This window comes from Pholis gunnellus (assembly GCF_910591455.1).
Source record: "Pholis gunnellus genome assembly, chromosome: 20".
Classification (NCBI taxonomy): domain Eukaryota; kingdom Metazoa; phylum Chordata; class Actinopteri; order Perciformes; family Pholidae; genus Pholis; species Pholis gunnellus.
In genome coordinates, this window is record NC_136547.1 from 19806094 (window position 1) to 19820982 (window position 14889).

Here is a 14889-nt window from a genome sequence, read left to right on the forward strand (position 1 = left end):
CAGGAACTCAGCTGATTTCCTGTAAATGAAGAGGGGCGGAGCTACAGTGATCATGTGATCCAGGTACATGAGAACAGGGAGGAACCCTGATGTGTTTATCAGAAAGTTCAGACTCCATTTTGAGTCACAGAGCAGAAGGAGAGAAGCTGAAGGCTGAGGCAGGGTGAGTGTTGATCCAACATGTGATTGTTTTACTGTCAAAGTGTGTGTGTGTGTGTGTGTGTGTGTGTGTGTGTGTGTGTGTGTGTGTGTGTGTGTGTGCGTTACTTCCTGTTCTCTCTTGATTCTTGTGTCTGCTCTCTCACAGTCAGTGTTAATGTTTTACTCTCAGACTGACTTCAGATCAGAAGATGAGTGGTTGTGAGGAGGAAGAGGAGGACGGAGCAGAATCTCTAGTCTCCGGCTGTCTGTCTATGAAGAGTGATCAGTCCAAAGATGAACCTCTGAACTTCAGTAAAGAACCTGGACCCTCAGACACACAGTAAGAGAACTTCTACTAACTCATTCATAGGAGTCATTTTCAGTTCCTGTACCTCTGACAGTGTTCTCTGTAGATTTAGAGGTTTTGAGTTGAGTTTGAGGTTCTTCCTCTTAGTAGCAGTGACAGCTGTCAGTCACCTAGAAAAGCTGTGATGTAATCTAAGAGGACTACTACAAACTTTAAAAGCTTCTAAATATCTGCAGTAACAGTAGTTTGTGTATTCAGATCTACTTGAATGTCTTTGTTGTTATCAAAGATTCATTCTGAATAAAATCATCTTGATGTTTGCAGAGTTCAGTCCAGACAGAGAGCAGAGTCTCCAGGATCCATCTGTCTGTCTATGAAGAGTGATCGGTCCAAAGGTGAACCTCCAGTCTTCAGTAGTGAACCTGGACCCTCAGACACACAGTAAGAGACTGTTTTTACTGTGAGCTGACCTGATGAAGATGATGCATTGAGGATGAAGACTAAATGTTCTGCTCAAAGATTTATATTATATTTTCATGAGATGAAGCTCAAAGGTTCACTTCCTACAGATTCAGAGCTTTCAGTGTGAAGCTTTAAATCTTTAGTAAGTGGACCTTTGAGTTCAGACTCTCTCCTCCAGATGTTGATCCTGAAGGTCTAGAACAAACATCATGAGCAGAACTGATGTAAAAGTTCTCTGCTGACAAAAACCAGACAGGAAATGGTCAACTGTACATTTGGAGCTCTTCTGTTTTCATCACGTTTGAATTGATCCTTCATTTGATAGTTGACAGTAGAAAGTGACAGAAAACAGACATGAAGAAGGAAAGTGTGTGGACTTGAACCTGAGACTCCACTGTTACATGCTGTGTGTTAGACTGTTGGTCCACCACAACATGTAGACCTCTTCTGACCTCAGTTCAAACACAACCAACTCAAGCTGAGCTGATCACAGACACTGTGACACAGTAAAGGACATGATCAGCTCTCTTTAATGGAGGACTTTTACTGTGAAGGAGCTGCAGGAAGTGTTGAGTTAGTTATAAACAAACTACAGACAGATCACTAAATGTTTCATCAGACAGCCTGATAGGAAAAGCAGCTGATTAGAGTTCATGAAAGCAGGAGAGTTTCAATAAAAGAACATTTTCATGACAGACTGAACGCTGAATTCAAAGAGAAAAGTAACACTTTAACTGTTCTCTGTGAACATCTGAGCTTCTACACACTTTAGTCCACATCTGGATGTTTTTCATCAACAACCAACAAATCATTTTAGTTCTAAATAAATGTCTTTACAGAGAGAAGAAGAGGAGTCATGATTCTGAGGAGGAGCTGACGTCCAGATCCAGAACCAGAGCTGGACTGCAGACAGCCAGTGAGACCAGAAGTGTCCAAAGTAAGACTGTCCATTTCTCTGCTGATGTCTTCATGTCTGGAAACAGGACGTGTTGTTTTAATACAGAGACACTTGTTGGATTGAAGGATGTAAACACACAAAGGAAGAAGGTCTCATTGATTCATGATAAACTTGTGTAACAGTTGTGGACAGGGCATGGAAGGAGACCACTCAAAAGATAGATTTCCAGCATTTATTTGCTCCTTCAGAAGACGATATATAACCCATTCATGTCCTTCTGGTCTCTCTCTCTCTGCACATCTGCTCCTGAACATGAACAATATCAGAACTCGAGGACATGAATCTGTGAGGCGCCATGTTGGTGACATGACACAGGGCGGCCTGGTGTGATGCAAAGAGAGAATATACAGTTCAATGAAAACAGCTACAAAAATGATATTATACAGTGAGAACAGCTGGGTAACGTGATCTTATGAGCAGTAAACAATGTTCAACATAAACCGTTCAATTTCAAAAGAAAACAAAACAAACGCGGCTTCATTCATCCAAAAAATCCTCAACAATGCAAAACACTGTGAGGGGAAAGATTAAATATAAATAACTTATTAAGATAAAAATTCACACATACCCCATAAGATCATTAAATGATAAATATAATACATTATAAATAATAATATATACACCTGCATAAATAATCACATTTTAATAAAAATATGTTATTGTTTCTAAATTCTCAGTGACTTCAATAATAACGAGATCAAGTTAAAGGAGCTGTATTTAACATTTATATTTATATTAGTTATTAAATATGAATTCATATCTCATCAACATCTATCATCTCTGTAAAGATATAAAGAGATAATAATTTATAACGTGTTGCTGACCTGGAGACAGCTGCAGGTGGATTAAAGGTCCTTATTCCACCAGACGAGCCGCTCTGATAAAAATACGGTCCTAGTCTGTTTTTTGACGGAGCCGCGGTGTGTTTCAAAGAGCAGATCGATCCGGGCAATATAACCAACAGGCTCTGTGTGAGGAATATGAACTCAATCTGAGGATGAATGTATTTATAACAACTAAAACACAGACACACATCTTTGATCCACGTCGTTCATAACTGGACTTTTAACAGTCGCTCTATTAACTTTGTCTGTCGGCTACAGCTCAACAAAACAGGAAATAAGAACAATCAACACATAGTTGATGTAATGTTCTCAATAACGGTCTCCTCCCTCAAACCAAAGCCACGTCTGTAGCTACACTGACTGGATCAACACTGTCTGTGCTGGTGACCAGAGAGAAAGCTCTCTGTGTTCACATCTCACTACTTTAGTAGCTTCTAACTGAATCTAACTGAAAGTTACTTTCACTCACGTGTCCCCGTTTGTAGGTTCAGATATCAGCCTGATTTCATTGTTCACTGATTGTTTTAGTCAAATCAATATCATATCTTCTTTATATGTTCTCTCTGGTTTCTCTGTTTCAGGAGATAGTGGTCTGCAGGAGGTTTTAGATGAACATAAGATCAGTCTGAAGAACAGATGTGAACGTGTGACTGAAGGAAGTGATGAAACAGGAAGTGATGAAACAGGAAGTGGACCTCTCCTCAACAGGATCTACACTGAGCTCTACATCACAGAGGGACAGAGTGAAGAGGTTAATACCCAACATGAGGTCAGGCAGCTGGAGTCAGCTTCCAAGAAGAAGACCCTCCATGACACTCCGATCAAGTGCCACGACATCTTCAAAGCCTCAGCTGACCAACAGAGACGCATCAGAGTCGTTCTGACGAACGGCGTCGCTGGAGTTGGAAAAACCTTCTCGGTGCAGAAGTTCACTCTGGACTGGGCCGAGGGTTTGGAGAACCAAGATGTCAGTCTGGTGGTTCTGCTTTCGTTCAGGGAGCTGAACTTGATCAAAGATGAGCAGTACAGTCTTCTCGAGGTGATCCATGTTTTCCATCCAACATTACAGAAGGTCCCAGCAGAGAAGCTCTCTGTCTGTAAAGTTCTGTTCATCTTTGATGGTCTGGATGAAACCAGACTTTCATTGGATTTCATCAACAATGAGGTCGTGTCTGACGTCACACAGAAGGCATCGGTCAACGTGCTGCTGACGAACCTCATCGAGGGGAAGCTGCTTCCCTCGGCTCTCGTCTGGATAACTTCCAGACCTGCAGCAGCCAATCAGATCCCTCCTTCACGTGTTGACAGGGTGACAGAAGTACGAGGCTTCACCGACCCCCAGAAGGACGAGTACTTCAGGAGGAGGTTCAGTGATGAAGAGCTGTCCAGCAGAATCATCTCACACATCAAGACATCCAGGAGCCTCCACATCATGTGTCTAATCCCAGTCTTCTGCTGGATCACTGCTACAGTTCTGGACCACATGTGGACTACAGACCAGAGAGGAGAGCTGCCCAAGACCCTGACTGACATGTACTCACACTTCCTGCTGGTCCAGACAAAGAGGAAGAAGCAGAAGTACCACGAGGGACATGAGACGAGTCCTCAGGAGCTGACGGAGGCTGACAGGGAAGTTCTTCTGAAGCTGGGGAGGCTGGCGTTTGAACATCTGGAGAAAGGAAACATCATGTTCTACCAAGAAGACCTGGAGCAGTGTGGTCTTGATGTCACGGAGGCCTCGGTGTTCTCAGGAGTTTGTACAGAGATCTTCAAAAGAGAGAGCGTGATCTTCCAGAAAACAGTCTACTGCTTTGTTCATCTGAGTGTTCAAGAGTTTCTGGCTGCGGTCTACATGTTCCACTGTTTCACAAACAGGAAGACAAAGGTACTGAAGGACTTCATGGGGAAATACTACAAGTATTCATCTCTGGAGGACTTCCTGAAGACAGCCATGAAGAAATCCCTTCAAAGTAAAAATGGCCACCTGGACCTGTTTGTCCGCTTCCTTCATGGCCTCTCTCTGGAGTCCAACCAGAGACTCTTAGGAGGCCTGCTGGGTCAGACAGACAACAGTCCAGAAACCATCCAGAGAGCCATCAACAACCTGAAGAAGATGAGGAGAATTAATATCTCTCCTGACAGAAGCATCAACATCTTCCACTGTCTGATGGAGATGAACGACCTCTCAGTACATCAGGAGATCCAAGAGTTCCTGAAGTCAGAGAACAGATCAGAGAAGGAACTCTCAGTGATCCACTGCTCAGCTCTGTCCTACATGCTGCAGATGTCAGAGGAGGTTCTGGATGAGTTGGACCTGGAGAACTACAACACATCAGATGAGGGACGACGGAGACTGATTCCAGCTGTGAGGAACTGCAGAAAGGCTGAGTAAGTCCAGATGTGATTAACTTCATGAATCAGTGTAGATCAGTAGTTTAGTTCTTCTAATATAGACATTATGAAATTCATATTCTTAAAATAGTGTTCCAGTTGTTTAATACTAAATTATAATTCAGTTATATTTCATCACAGATGTTCTTGATGTTTGAAATGCTGCGAGTGAAAACATGTTTCAGTTTCAGTTGGTTTAGTTTTCACTGTGAAGTTAATGAACACAGTTATTCTATTTATTCCTCATGATTGTTATATTTTATATTGATATCATTCTTCCTCTATTTGTCTTCCTTTGGGTGATGGAGGCGACATGCAAACCTGGTGAAACAAATGAAGGACTTTAGAGGTTGTGTTTGAGCTTTCATCACAACATGTAGCAGTATTTTACAGTCATCACTTCATGTACTTTAGTTATTATTACATCAGGAGCTTCTACAAGGTGTCTGACATCATCACACTTACAGGTAACACCTGATTATTTTAACACGATGCTGAAGAGTTTAAATACCATCTGTATCAGGCCACGCCCCCTTCTTAAAGATAGGACCAGAAAACAACAACAAACCAACTTGAGTTCAGGGTTCTACCTCAGACTGTTTACATACATTTACATGAATTGACTTTTAATTTGTATTCATATAGAAACTTCAATAAAGTCAGATGTGAGGTCCTAAAGTATGTGAATGAAGTTTGTATGACAGCATGAAGTAGCCAATGAGAGCACAGGAGGACACATGTTAGACTCCTTCACAGCCAGTGGGCTGTAATGATGGTAGCAGTGAGGCCAGAAAAGAGTCCACATGTTTTCATACGTTGCTGGTTTCCTCCTCAAACTGTTCAACATCTTTTCAGGTCAACTGCAGGATGTTGATTCTTTTATCCGTTGCCTCCATGAAGGAGTTCAGATTTCTACTTTAGTAGAATTCACCTTTACCCAGCTGAGGAATAAGAAGTATTGTTATTGTGGTTCACATGAAGTCCTTGTATGTCTCCTAAGATCCAGACCCTGTAGGGTCAGATGGAATGTGATGTACTTCTACTTCAGAGGACAACATTGTAGTTCTACATTTACCTGACAGAGAAATGTTAAATGTTGAAGATTCACATTTGACTCACAAAATAATTAAGAATTAAAATATGAATTATTATTATTTATTAAACTATCCAGCATCATGTAAGCTCCACCTTTAACAGACGTTAACAATAATCCTAATATTATTATTATTGTCATATTATTCCGTATTTTGATGCTTTGGCAACATTGTTTTTTAACTTTCATGCCAATAAAGCCACTTTGACTTTAGTTTAAAAATATGATTTATCTTTATCTTTCTCTCTTTACTTAAAGTAAATATTTGAATGCAGGATGTTTACTGAGCAGTATTAATAGTTCTACTACTAATAAGAAACAGTTTTACATAATAAACATGTTTGAGTTCTTCTTCTTCTGCCAAAACCAACATTCCCAGTTAGAGAAAGGCTGAAAAATAACTCAACAGCGTTTTCCTGAAGGCCTCAAATCACTAAATCTACCCAGAAAAACACACCCAGGTCTGTTCCTCACCGTCAGAAACATCAGAGAAATTCTTTCATCAGTTACTTTAGAGCATGGATTTAATGAGGGGCAGTAAAGTTATTTTTATATATGTGTGTATATATATATATATATATATATATATATATAGACTGTATATCTGTCGTTTATATCTTTAAAACCCTTTTTTTTAAGTTCAGTGTAGATAAAGGATGTTTTTATCATTAATATAATTATTTAAATTGAGTATGTAACTGTTGCTGATCATGTTGAATGCTGTAACAGTGATTTAGTAGCACAAGAAGAGAAAAGTCATCACATCAGAGAACTGATTCAGTGATGTCAGTTACACATCAATATATATCTGAGGTTTAGCATTAGCATTAGCCACATTAGCCTCCATAAACTGCTTCATACGAGACAAAGACTGTCGCTGTAAAACTCCAGAGTGTTGAACCGAGAAATGTTGCATTTTATTGTTCATGAATTCAACTTTTCATTTTAAAGTTTCATTATTTACATCGTCCTGTTTTTAAATCTTTTAATTTGTTCTTTTACTCAGAAATGAACTCTTTTATAAAGATCTTATGAACACCATGTTATGTGTTTAATGCTGATTCATGGAAACATATTTCTGATGACATCATGTTGAAAGTAATGCAGCCTCTTTGGTTTAATTGTGTTGAATATGTTCATTTAATCACATACAGGTCTAATAATATCAAGTAATGTGTCTCAGTCCTGTAACATTGCTCAGCTGTCTCTGGATGTGTTGGAGGTGAACCTGACAGCAGCAGGGAGCTCTAGTTGTTAAACTGCTTCTCTAATGAAGAAGGCTTCATGCTGACTTTGTGGAGACAGACATGGGATCAGATCACACTGACAGACTGGACATTATGGAAGCCTCAATGTAACGACACTTTGTCTCCCTTCATCTGCACATTAAAGAGAAACAAAGATTAAAAGTCTGCAGGGAGGAGAGAGAGTGATGAGAGTTATTGTTTCATGTGAAACACAGTGAGATGAGATTAGCTGAACCACTGATGTGAAGAGCTAATGTTCATCAAAACAGGAAGCAGGAAGTAAATATTAAATGTCCTCTTTCATAATAATATGTTGAAATATGTGTGTCATTCCAGACTTACTGACTGTGAACTCTCAGAGACTCACGTTGAAGTTGTGGCCTCAGCTCTGAAGTCCAACCCCTCCCATCTGAGAGAGCTGGAGCTGAGTTACAACTACAACCTGTTTGATTCAGGAGTGAAGCCGCTGTCTGCTGGACTGGAGAGTCCACACTGTCGACTGGAGACTCTGAGGTCAGTTCACTGACTGAAAGGTTTCAGGATTTGCCTGAAAACAAAAGCTGAATATTTGTTAGAGTGACAGAAAGTAGAGAAATGAAGTGATTGACAGGAGAGTGTTTAGCTTCCACAGACTCTCATTGTGGTCCATCAGTCAGTGAAGGTGATGTCAGTCCTGATGAGGCTGTAGAGCAGGGTGTTCAATTAAAATACCAAAAGGTCCAGATTGAGAAAATCTCCTCAGGCAAAGGCCCGGAACATTACAATGCAATACAATTAACAATATTTAGTGCCATATATATATATATATTCAAGAAGCCTAGTAGTAGCGTCTCTGTGTCAACAACTGTCAAATAAAATTAAGAAAATAGTGCCTTTTATTTATTTATATATATATAAATATTTTCATCAATTATATTTTAACAATTATTATTCTCAGTGTTCGAATTTAACTGGATGGATTATAAATAATACATAGAAATACATCAATAAATGTTTTTCTCATTTCAAGTAAAATAATGTCTGGATTAAAGAATAACTGACAGAAAGCTTTCGAAAAATGTGCATCTTAAGGTTCTAACTTGTTTCCAGGTTCTTGTTGACAGCAGGTCTAACTGTGGTTCTGTTTTCATGTTTTGTCTCTTTATCTGAAGACACAGACCTTTAGGTTGCAACAACAAACACATGTTGTTCTTAAAGGGCCGGTTCATATTGGTTCAGGTCTTTCTCAACACAACACTCACGTGTCCAAACGTCCATTCAAGAGTTCTTGGTGTCTGTAATCTGTCCACACTGTCTGTGATGTTCAGGACTAAATCCACAGTCTAGTTCTGTAGAAATGACTTGTAAAGTTGATCTGAACTAATCTGAGGCTTCACATGTATCAAGTCAGTCTGTTGTGTTTGACAGTGGCTGTATTTGAAACCTCACACTATACGAGCAGTTTGTGCTGATTTGACCAAAATGTAGCATGTAGCATGTAGCATGCTAACAAAAGCTAAATCTACAGTCTGACAGTTTCATCACTAAATTCACTAATGAGAACTTTTGAGGAGAGAGAAATCAACTTTGTAGATTTCAAATATTGTCAGTTAAATTGATGGTGAATCCACATGTACACGTAATGTACCGGTACTGTGTACGGTGTACATGTACGGTGTAGTACCGTGTACATGTACTGTGTACTACCTTCCTCAGCAGTACGTAGCAGGCGGGTTGAACTCAGTGTTTCCTTGTTGAGCTCAGTGGAGGAAGAGGAACTCAAAGAGGGAATCTGCTCCTCAATAGTCTGTAACTTTGGTTCGTCTGACTCAGACTGCTGAAGCTTCATATTAGTTTCAGCTGAACTTGTGAAGTGATTTCTTCAGTGTAGTTGTGTTATGAAGGGACCACTTCACACTCAGTCTGACAGGAGGAATGATTACTGCCACCAAGAACTCTGGTGATGGACAGATGACATGAAGACACACCTGAACACATGTGGACCTCTCCTGTTGAACACATGAAGCTACTAAGCTACCAGATACACAAAGAAGAAGCTCATGGAACCAATGAAGTCATGAACCGTCTTTGAGTCCAACAGGTCTGATCTGATCTTGATCCTCTAGTTGCAGACCTGACTGAGACCAGCAGCATGGTGTTCATCTGTGTTGACATCAATAGGTGATGAATGTTGTGGTGACATTTGGATGATGTGTGTAGAAGGCTGACATGATGATGATCCACAATAACACAACGACAAAGAGAAAAGCTCATTGATGAGGACAGAGTCATGTTGAGCTACACATTTACAACATGAACACATCTGATTGGATTATAAATGGATTCTTATCTTCATCATTTATTCTTTATTCAGGTTGATGTACTGCAGTTTGTCAGAGATCAGCTGTTCTTCTCTGGCCTCAGCTCTGAAGTCCAACCCCTCCTCCCATCTGAGAGAACTGGATCTGAGTAACAACGACCTGAAGGATTCAGATGTGAAGCTGCTGTCTGATCTTGTGGAGAGTCCACACTGTAGACTGGAGACTCTGAGGTCAGTAGAGGGTTGGACTCAGTCCGTGCTGGTTCCAGCAGTATTGAACTAAACACTGATCCAGTATTTCCTGTAAACCTCCAACCTTCTCAGTGAAGCTGTGAGAGGAGAACGCTGACAGGCTTCAGGATTGGACAGAAAGTCAGCCAATCAGACGAGCCAGAAGCTTGTTGTGATCATGTGTTTGAGTTGATGTGAAGACGACTGTTGTTGTTGTGTTCAAGTCTGCAGGAAATACCGCTGTTTATCAGCTGACAGCATCTCAACATGTATAGAGACAGTGGTCCTCATCCATCAATCTGATCTGATCTGTTCTCTCTCATTGGAATATTTCAAAGAGATGAGACGTTCAAATGTCAGTGAGACTGTGGTTTTTATCAGCTTTGAACCCATCATTACAGTGAGCAGTGAACACCTCTCTGTTTCTGCAGTCGTGATGCGTTCAGGACCCTCAGCTCTTTATCTCCACTGTGTACTTGAGTGAAATGTGCAGAGTGAACAGACTTGATGTCCAAAGTGTCTGCAGGTGTGTGAGCTTGGAGCTCAGTGTGTTCACTCCAATACGTTAAGATGAGAGCTGAAAGGACTGAAGTCCTGCTGCTCTTTCTACTGGATGAGCTGCATCACTGACTGACAGCTGATGAAGGGAGTCTCTGCAAACACTCGTTCATCTCTTCTTCTTCTTCTCTCCTCAGATGGAAGAATTCTCACTCAGACTGAGTCCACCATCATCTCTGTGATCCTCTGGATCTGATCAGAGGATCATCAGAGGATCTGGACTCCTCCAGTCCTGCTGCTCCTCACTGCACCTGGACCTGGATTTAGTTTAGTCCTTTGGTTCCTTCATGTGTTGTGACCCTAAAGTGTCTCTGCTGATGAGTTGTGTTCATGACAACATGACAGTAGATGAACACATGTAAATGATGTTTCTGCTTTGCTTCCTGTTGCAGCTCCTCCCTGTGGAACGATGGAGTTCTGCACTTTATTTACTCATATTTCTCAGTAACAGTGAGAGTTGATGTCACATGTATGAAGTTACCTTATTACCACCAATACCAGCCTTTTCTCATGTTATAACAGACTCAGATTAGCTTGTAACAAACAGGAAGAGAAGATAAAACCTGAACCTGAACTCAATAAATACATAAAAATATCTTTTATTTTCATGTTTTCATTCCGTCTTCACATCATGTTCATCGTAGTTTGTTCTTTGTTCTTTAGTGATCTGTTGTATTTAAAGTTACTGTGAGGAACTTTAACTTAGTGGTGGTTCTGTCGCCCCCTGTGGTCTAAAGTGGTAGTGTCTCTGAGCTCCAGACTCTCTTTAGAAAACCTCTCATGTTACTGCAGCAGGTCTGACAGTCTGCACCTCTCAGTCCAGGTTCTGGTTCTCCCGTGCCTCCCTTCCCTCCAGCGGGTCCAGCAATACGTCCTGGGTCTCCAGCAGCGTGGTGTCGCTGTTGACTCCCAGAGAGGAGAAGCTCTGCTCCTGGAGGAGGAGGTGGAGGAGGAGGAGGAGGAGGAGGAGCTGATGCTGCCGGGAGCTGAGCTCTCCTCCTCCCTCCGGATCTGTTCACGGTGGACCGGTCTCTGATCAGGACTACACTGAGACTGGTTCATATAGAGGATCAGGACTACACTGAGACTGGTTCATATAGAGGATCAGGACTAACAGACTGGTTCAGGACCAGGTAAAGGATCCTCACTGTCTCTTTAGATCAACGAGGGTCTTTGGGGTGAATCCGTGTTTTGGGGTGAAATCAGTGACGTAAAGTGAGCAGCACGTCGAGACCACCAACCAAAACCTTCTCCTTTGGATGAATCGTTCACCTCGTTATCGTGCAGATACTCAGCTTCATCCAACGTCAGACAATCAAACAGAAACAACGTTCATGTTTTTACCAACAACATGGTGGTTTTGTTCACAAGTTCTCTGAACCTGTAAAACAACAACGAGTTCTCAAACTGGCTTCACAGCAACGTTCACATTGAACAACATTTAAAGCTAAACTGCTGCAGAATAAAACATTTACAGACATTCAACGTGATTCCTCAGAGTCGTTCTATGGAAGCTGAGTCTGTTGATGATGAATATTTACAGACTCGTCTTCATCATCGTCATCCTGATATCAGGACTTCATTAGTTCATGAAGTCACAATCATGACTTTCAGTCAATATTTCATCTCCTGCAAAGATCAGAGCTGTTGTGGCTTCATGTGGTCTAACGTCACATTATTATGTATTTTAGTATATTTTAGAGTAACGTTTGTGCCTCTCGTGTCTTACCGTTAAATTAGAGTCACTGAACTAAGCAGACGACTTTGTGACTAATAAATATCCTCCAGTCTTTAAAAGAAGATCCAGAAAGTCCTTCAGCAACACCTCCATCAGTCCTGAAGGTGTTTTTATGGCGGTTGGCAAACAGCTTTCGGGCGCTTTACCGCCACCCACTGACCTGGAGTGTGGACTAAGGACTCTAATGCGACAACCAAATGAAAAGAAATACATATATATATATATATATATATATACACACATACATATATGTGTGTAAATAAATAAATATTAAAATATATATAAATATCTATATACATATAGAAAAAATAGAAGAAAAAAATAATTAATTTTTAGTCTGGTTGACTCTAAAAAGTTTCCAACATGTCACTGAAGCTTCTCTTTAGTACATTAATGATATTCTCCTCTCACATCTCGCTTAGACCTTTTTTCAAAACTTCTCTCGCTGACTCGTTTCTTCTTCTTCACAAAATTCAGTTTCCATTGTTATGCTTTCCGATAACACAGAGGGAACTGTTCACACCAGTATGGACACTCCTTAGTCTTGTCATAATCATCTCCTCTTGTTTAGCTTCTGACTTACTTATATTTACATTAACATTATTTCTTCCACTCTTCAAAGCCCCTTTTGCTGCTTTATCCGCCTTCTCGTTGCCATCGACTCCAACATGGACCCACACAAAATGAACAGCCGTCCGCATTTGATGGATTCTTAAAAATGATTGTAGTATTTCAGACAGTAAATCCTCTCTGCTTCTGGAGCGGCAACATTTCAAACTTGTTAGCGCTGCACATGAGTCTGATGCAATTACCACTAAGCGTCTGCTAAATGACTGTAATGTAGTGATCTTATCAGACCCATATATATATATATATATAGGTTACAGTCAATTTAGCATCATATCCTCATGTTTGATGATTCTGCAGTTTTAGGCAAATTATAAAACTAAAGTCAGTAGAATAATCAAGGAATGTCATTTAAAACAATGTTTATTGTTTCATAAAAAGGATGGCATTGTGGTGGAACATGGTTTTCATAATTCAATAACTGCTCCCTATGTGGTTCAAGAGTTCTTTAGAATCCTGTAAAGTATCAGCTTCATTCTTCTTCTTCTCGGTTGGTTCCATAAATACCACATTGTGTTGAGGAGGTCGTTCCTCTGAACAGAGCCACTGACTTCAGAAGTGAAGTGAGTCTCTTCTTTGCTCACTAGGACCTTATGACCACGCTGGGACTCCACTATGAACAGACAGCAAACCAAACCACCTGTCTGTCACAGTGTTCTCGCCTGTCTGTGGACTCTGTCTAACCAGGACTCATGTAGGGGCGTGGCCGACAGATTCAACATTTCAAAATCTACACTTTCAACACATCTCCATCACTTCTGTTCCCTGGTCACGACACATCTGTCCCGTTGCATTTGGTGGCCGACAGGGGAAGCACTCCACACGTCCCAGTTACACTTTCAAACAGCTGGATTTACAAATACAGTCTGTGCTGTTCATGGATGTCACATTCCCATTGTTAGACCACATTGCAACAATCCCAGAGCCTCTTATAACCGGAAACTATTCTATCCCATCGTCCAACAGGAAACGGAGCTTCTGTCGTGTCAGTGAAGGTCACCCTGGTTGGCATGATGCCAGAGCATTTGGCATCATTGATGTTGCTTTGCTTTAGGAAGAGGATCCTCAGGCCCTGGTCCAGGAGGGAACGCACATCATCAGTGATTCAGCTCATCCTCTGTGGAGAACGCTGATGAAACCCTACCGGGATAATGAGCACCGAACCGCCAGGCAGCGGCGCTTTAACCAAAAGCTGGCTGCAGCTCGTGTGGCCATCGAGCTTTTGATCCTCCTGAAATCCAAGTTCAGGAGGATCAAACGTCTGCACATGAAGGAAGTGGCAAATATCAAAGCAACTGTCACAGCATGTTGCATTCTTCACAAGATTTGTTTGGAGTCAGGTGACCAACTTGATGAAGATGAGCACGGTCTTCATGGCAAAGGTGGGATCTGCAGAGCTCAGGTAATGATGGTCATCTACAGAGACACACAAATTATGTTATTAAGGTATCGTACTTGTTTTTACTCACCAGCTGTCAGTCGATCAGCTGTTTCTCTTTTCATTTCTAACTGGACAGGATCCTTCATCATCCCTCATGATGATCGTTACTTTGTCCGTTGTTGCAGGTTTAACCGAGGTCCTTCAGGTCCTTCAGGGCCCTTTATGTCCCCGATTCCTTGAGGAGAAAAGACCTCAGCTGCTTGAAGTGGAGCAGATCTACTGTGGGAACAACAGACACGCCCTTCACAGTGATCGCTGTTGTGTGTGTGTGTGTGTGTGTGTGTGTGTGTTGCTGATTTTCCAGATGTCGTTCAAGAATGTTTTTCTTATGCTTTAATGTAACAGTACAATAAATAACTAATACATTTAACAGAACTAATCATCTTAACGGGCATATGAGATGTTTATGATATTTTATATTTAATCTCAAAAATGTAACAAATGTATTTTCAATATGTTGAGGTCACACAAATGGGATTTTCCAAAACAATAAATGTACTTTTCACAGTGCTCTTTAAGTTTGGATGTGTTTTTATGTATTTAACTATATT

At 40.9% G+C, this 14889-nt stretch overlaps 1 protein-coding gene across 1 annotated transcript; it reads left to right on the forward strand.

Moving 5' to 3' along the window:
- The first annotated feature begins 90 nt into the window (after positions 1–90).
- On the forward strand, positions 91–11121 carry LOC306712207 (NLR family CARD domain-containing protein 3-like). The gene is made up of 8 exons (XM_079181378.1): positions 91–163; positions 332–481; positions 773–889; positions 1750–1847; positions 3295–5101; positions 7781–7957; positions 9798–9974; positions 10670–11121. Exons 2-8 carry the CDS (start codon positions 351–353, stop codon positions 10692–10694), a joined length of 2532 nt encoding a protein of 843 aa, XP_079037504.1. The 5' UTR covers positions 91–163; positions 332–350; the 3' UTR covers positions 10695–11121.
- Positions 11122–14889: the final 3768 nt, after the last annotated feature.

What these genes read in the sequence shown, in the direction of transcription:
- LOC306712207 (XM_079181378.1), top strand. Translation starts at nt 351, where the DNA reads ATGAGTGGTTGTGAGGAGGAAGAGGAGGACGGAGCAGAATCTCTAGTC. An exon ending in CCTGGACCCTCAGACACACA is followed by an intron (nt 482 to 772) that starts GTAAGAGAACTT and finishes TGATGTTTGCAG; the next exon opens with AGTTCAGTCCAGACAGAGAG. An exon ending in TGTAGACTGGAGACTCTGAG is followed by an intron (nt 9,975 to 10,669) that starts GTCAGTAGAGGG and finishes TTCTCTCCTCAG; the next exon opens with ATGGAAGAATTCTCACTCAG.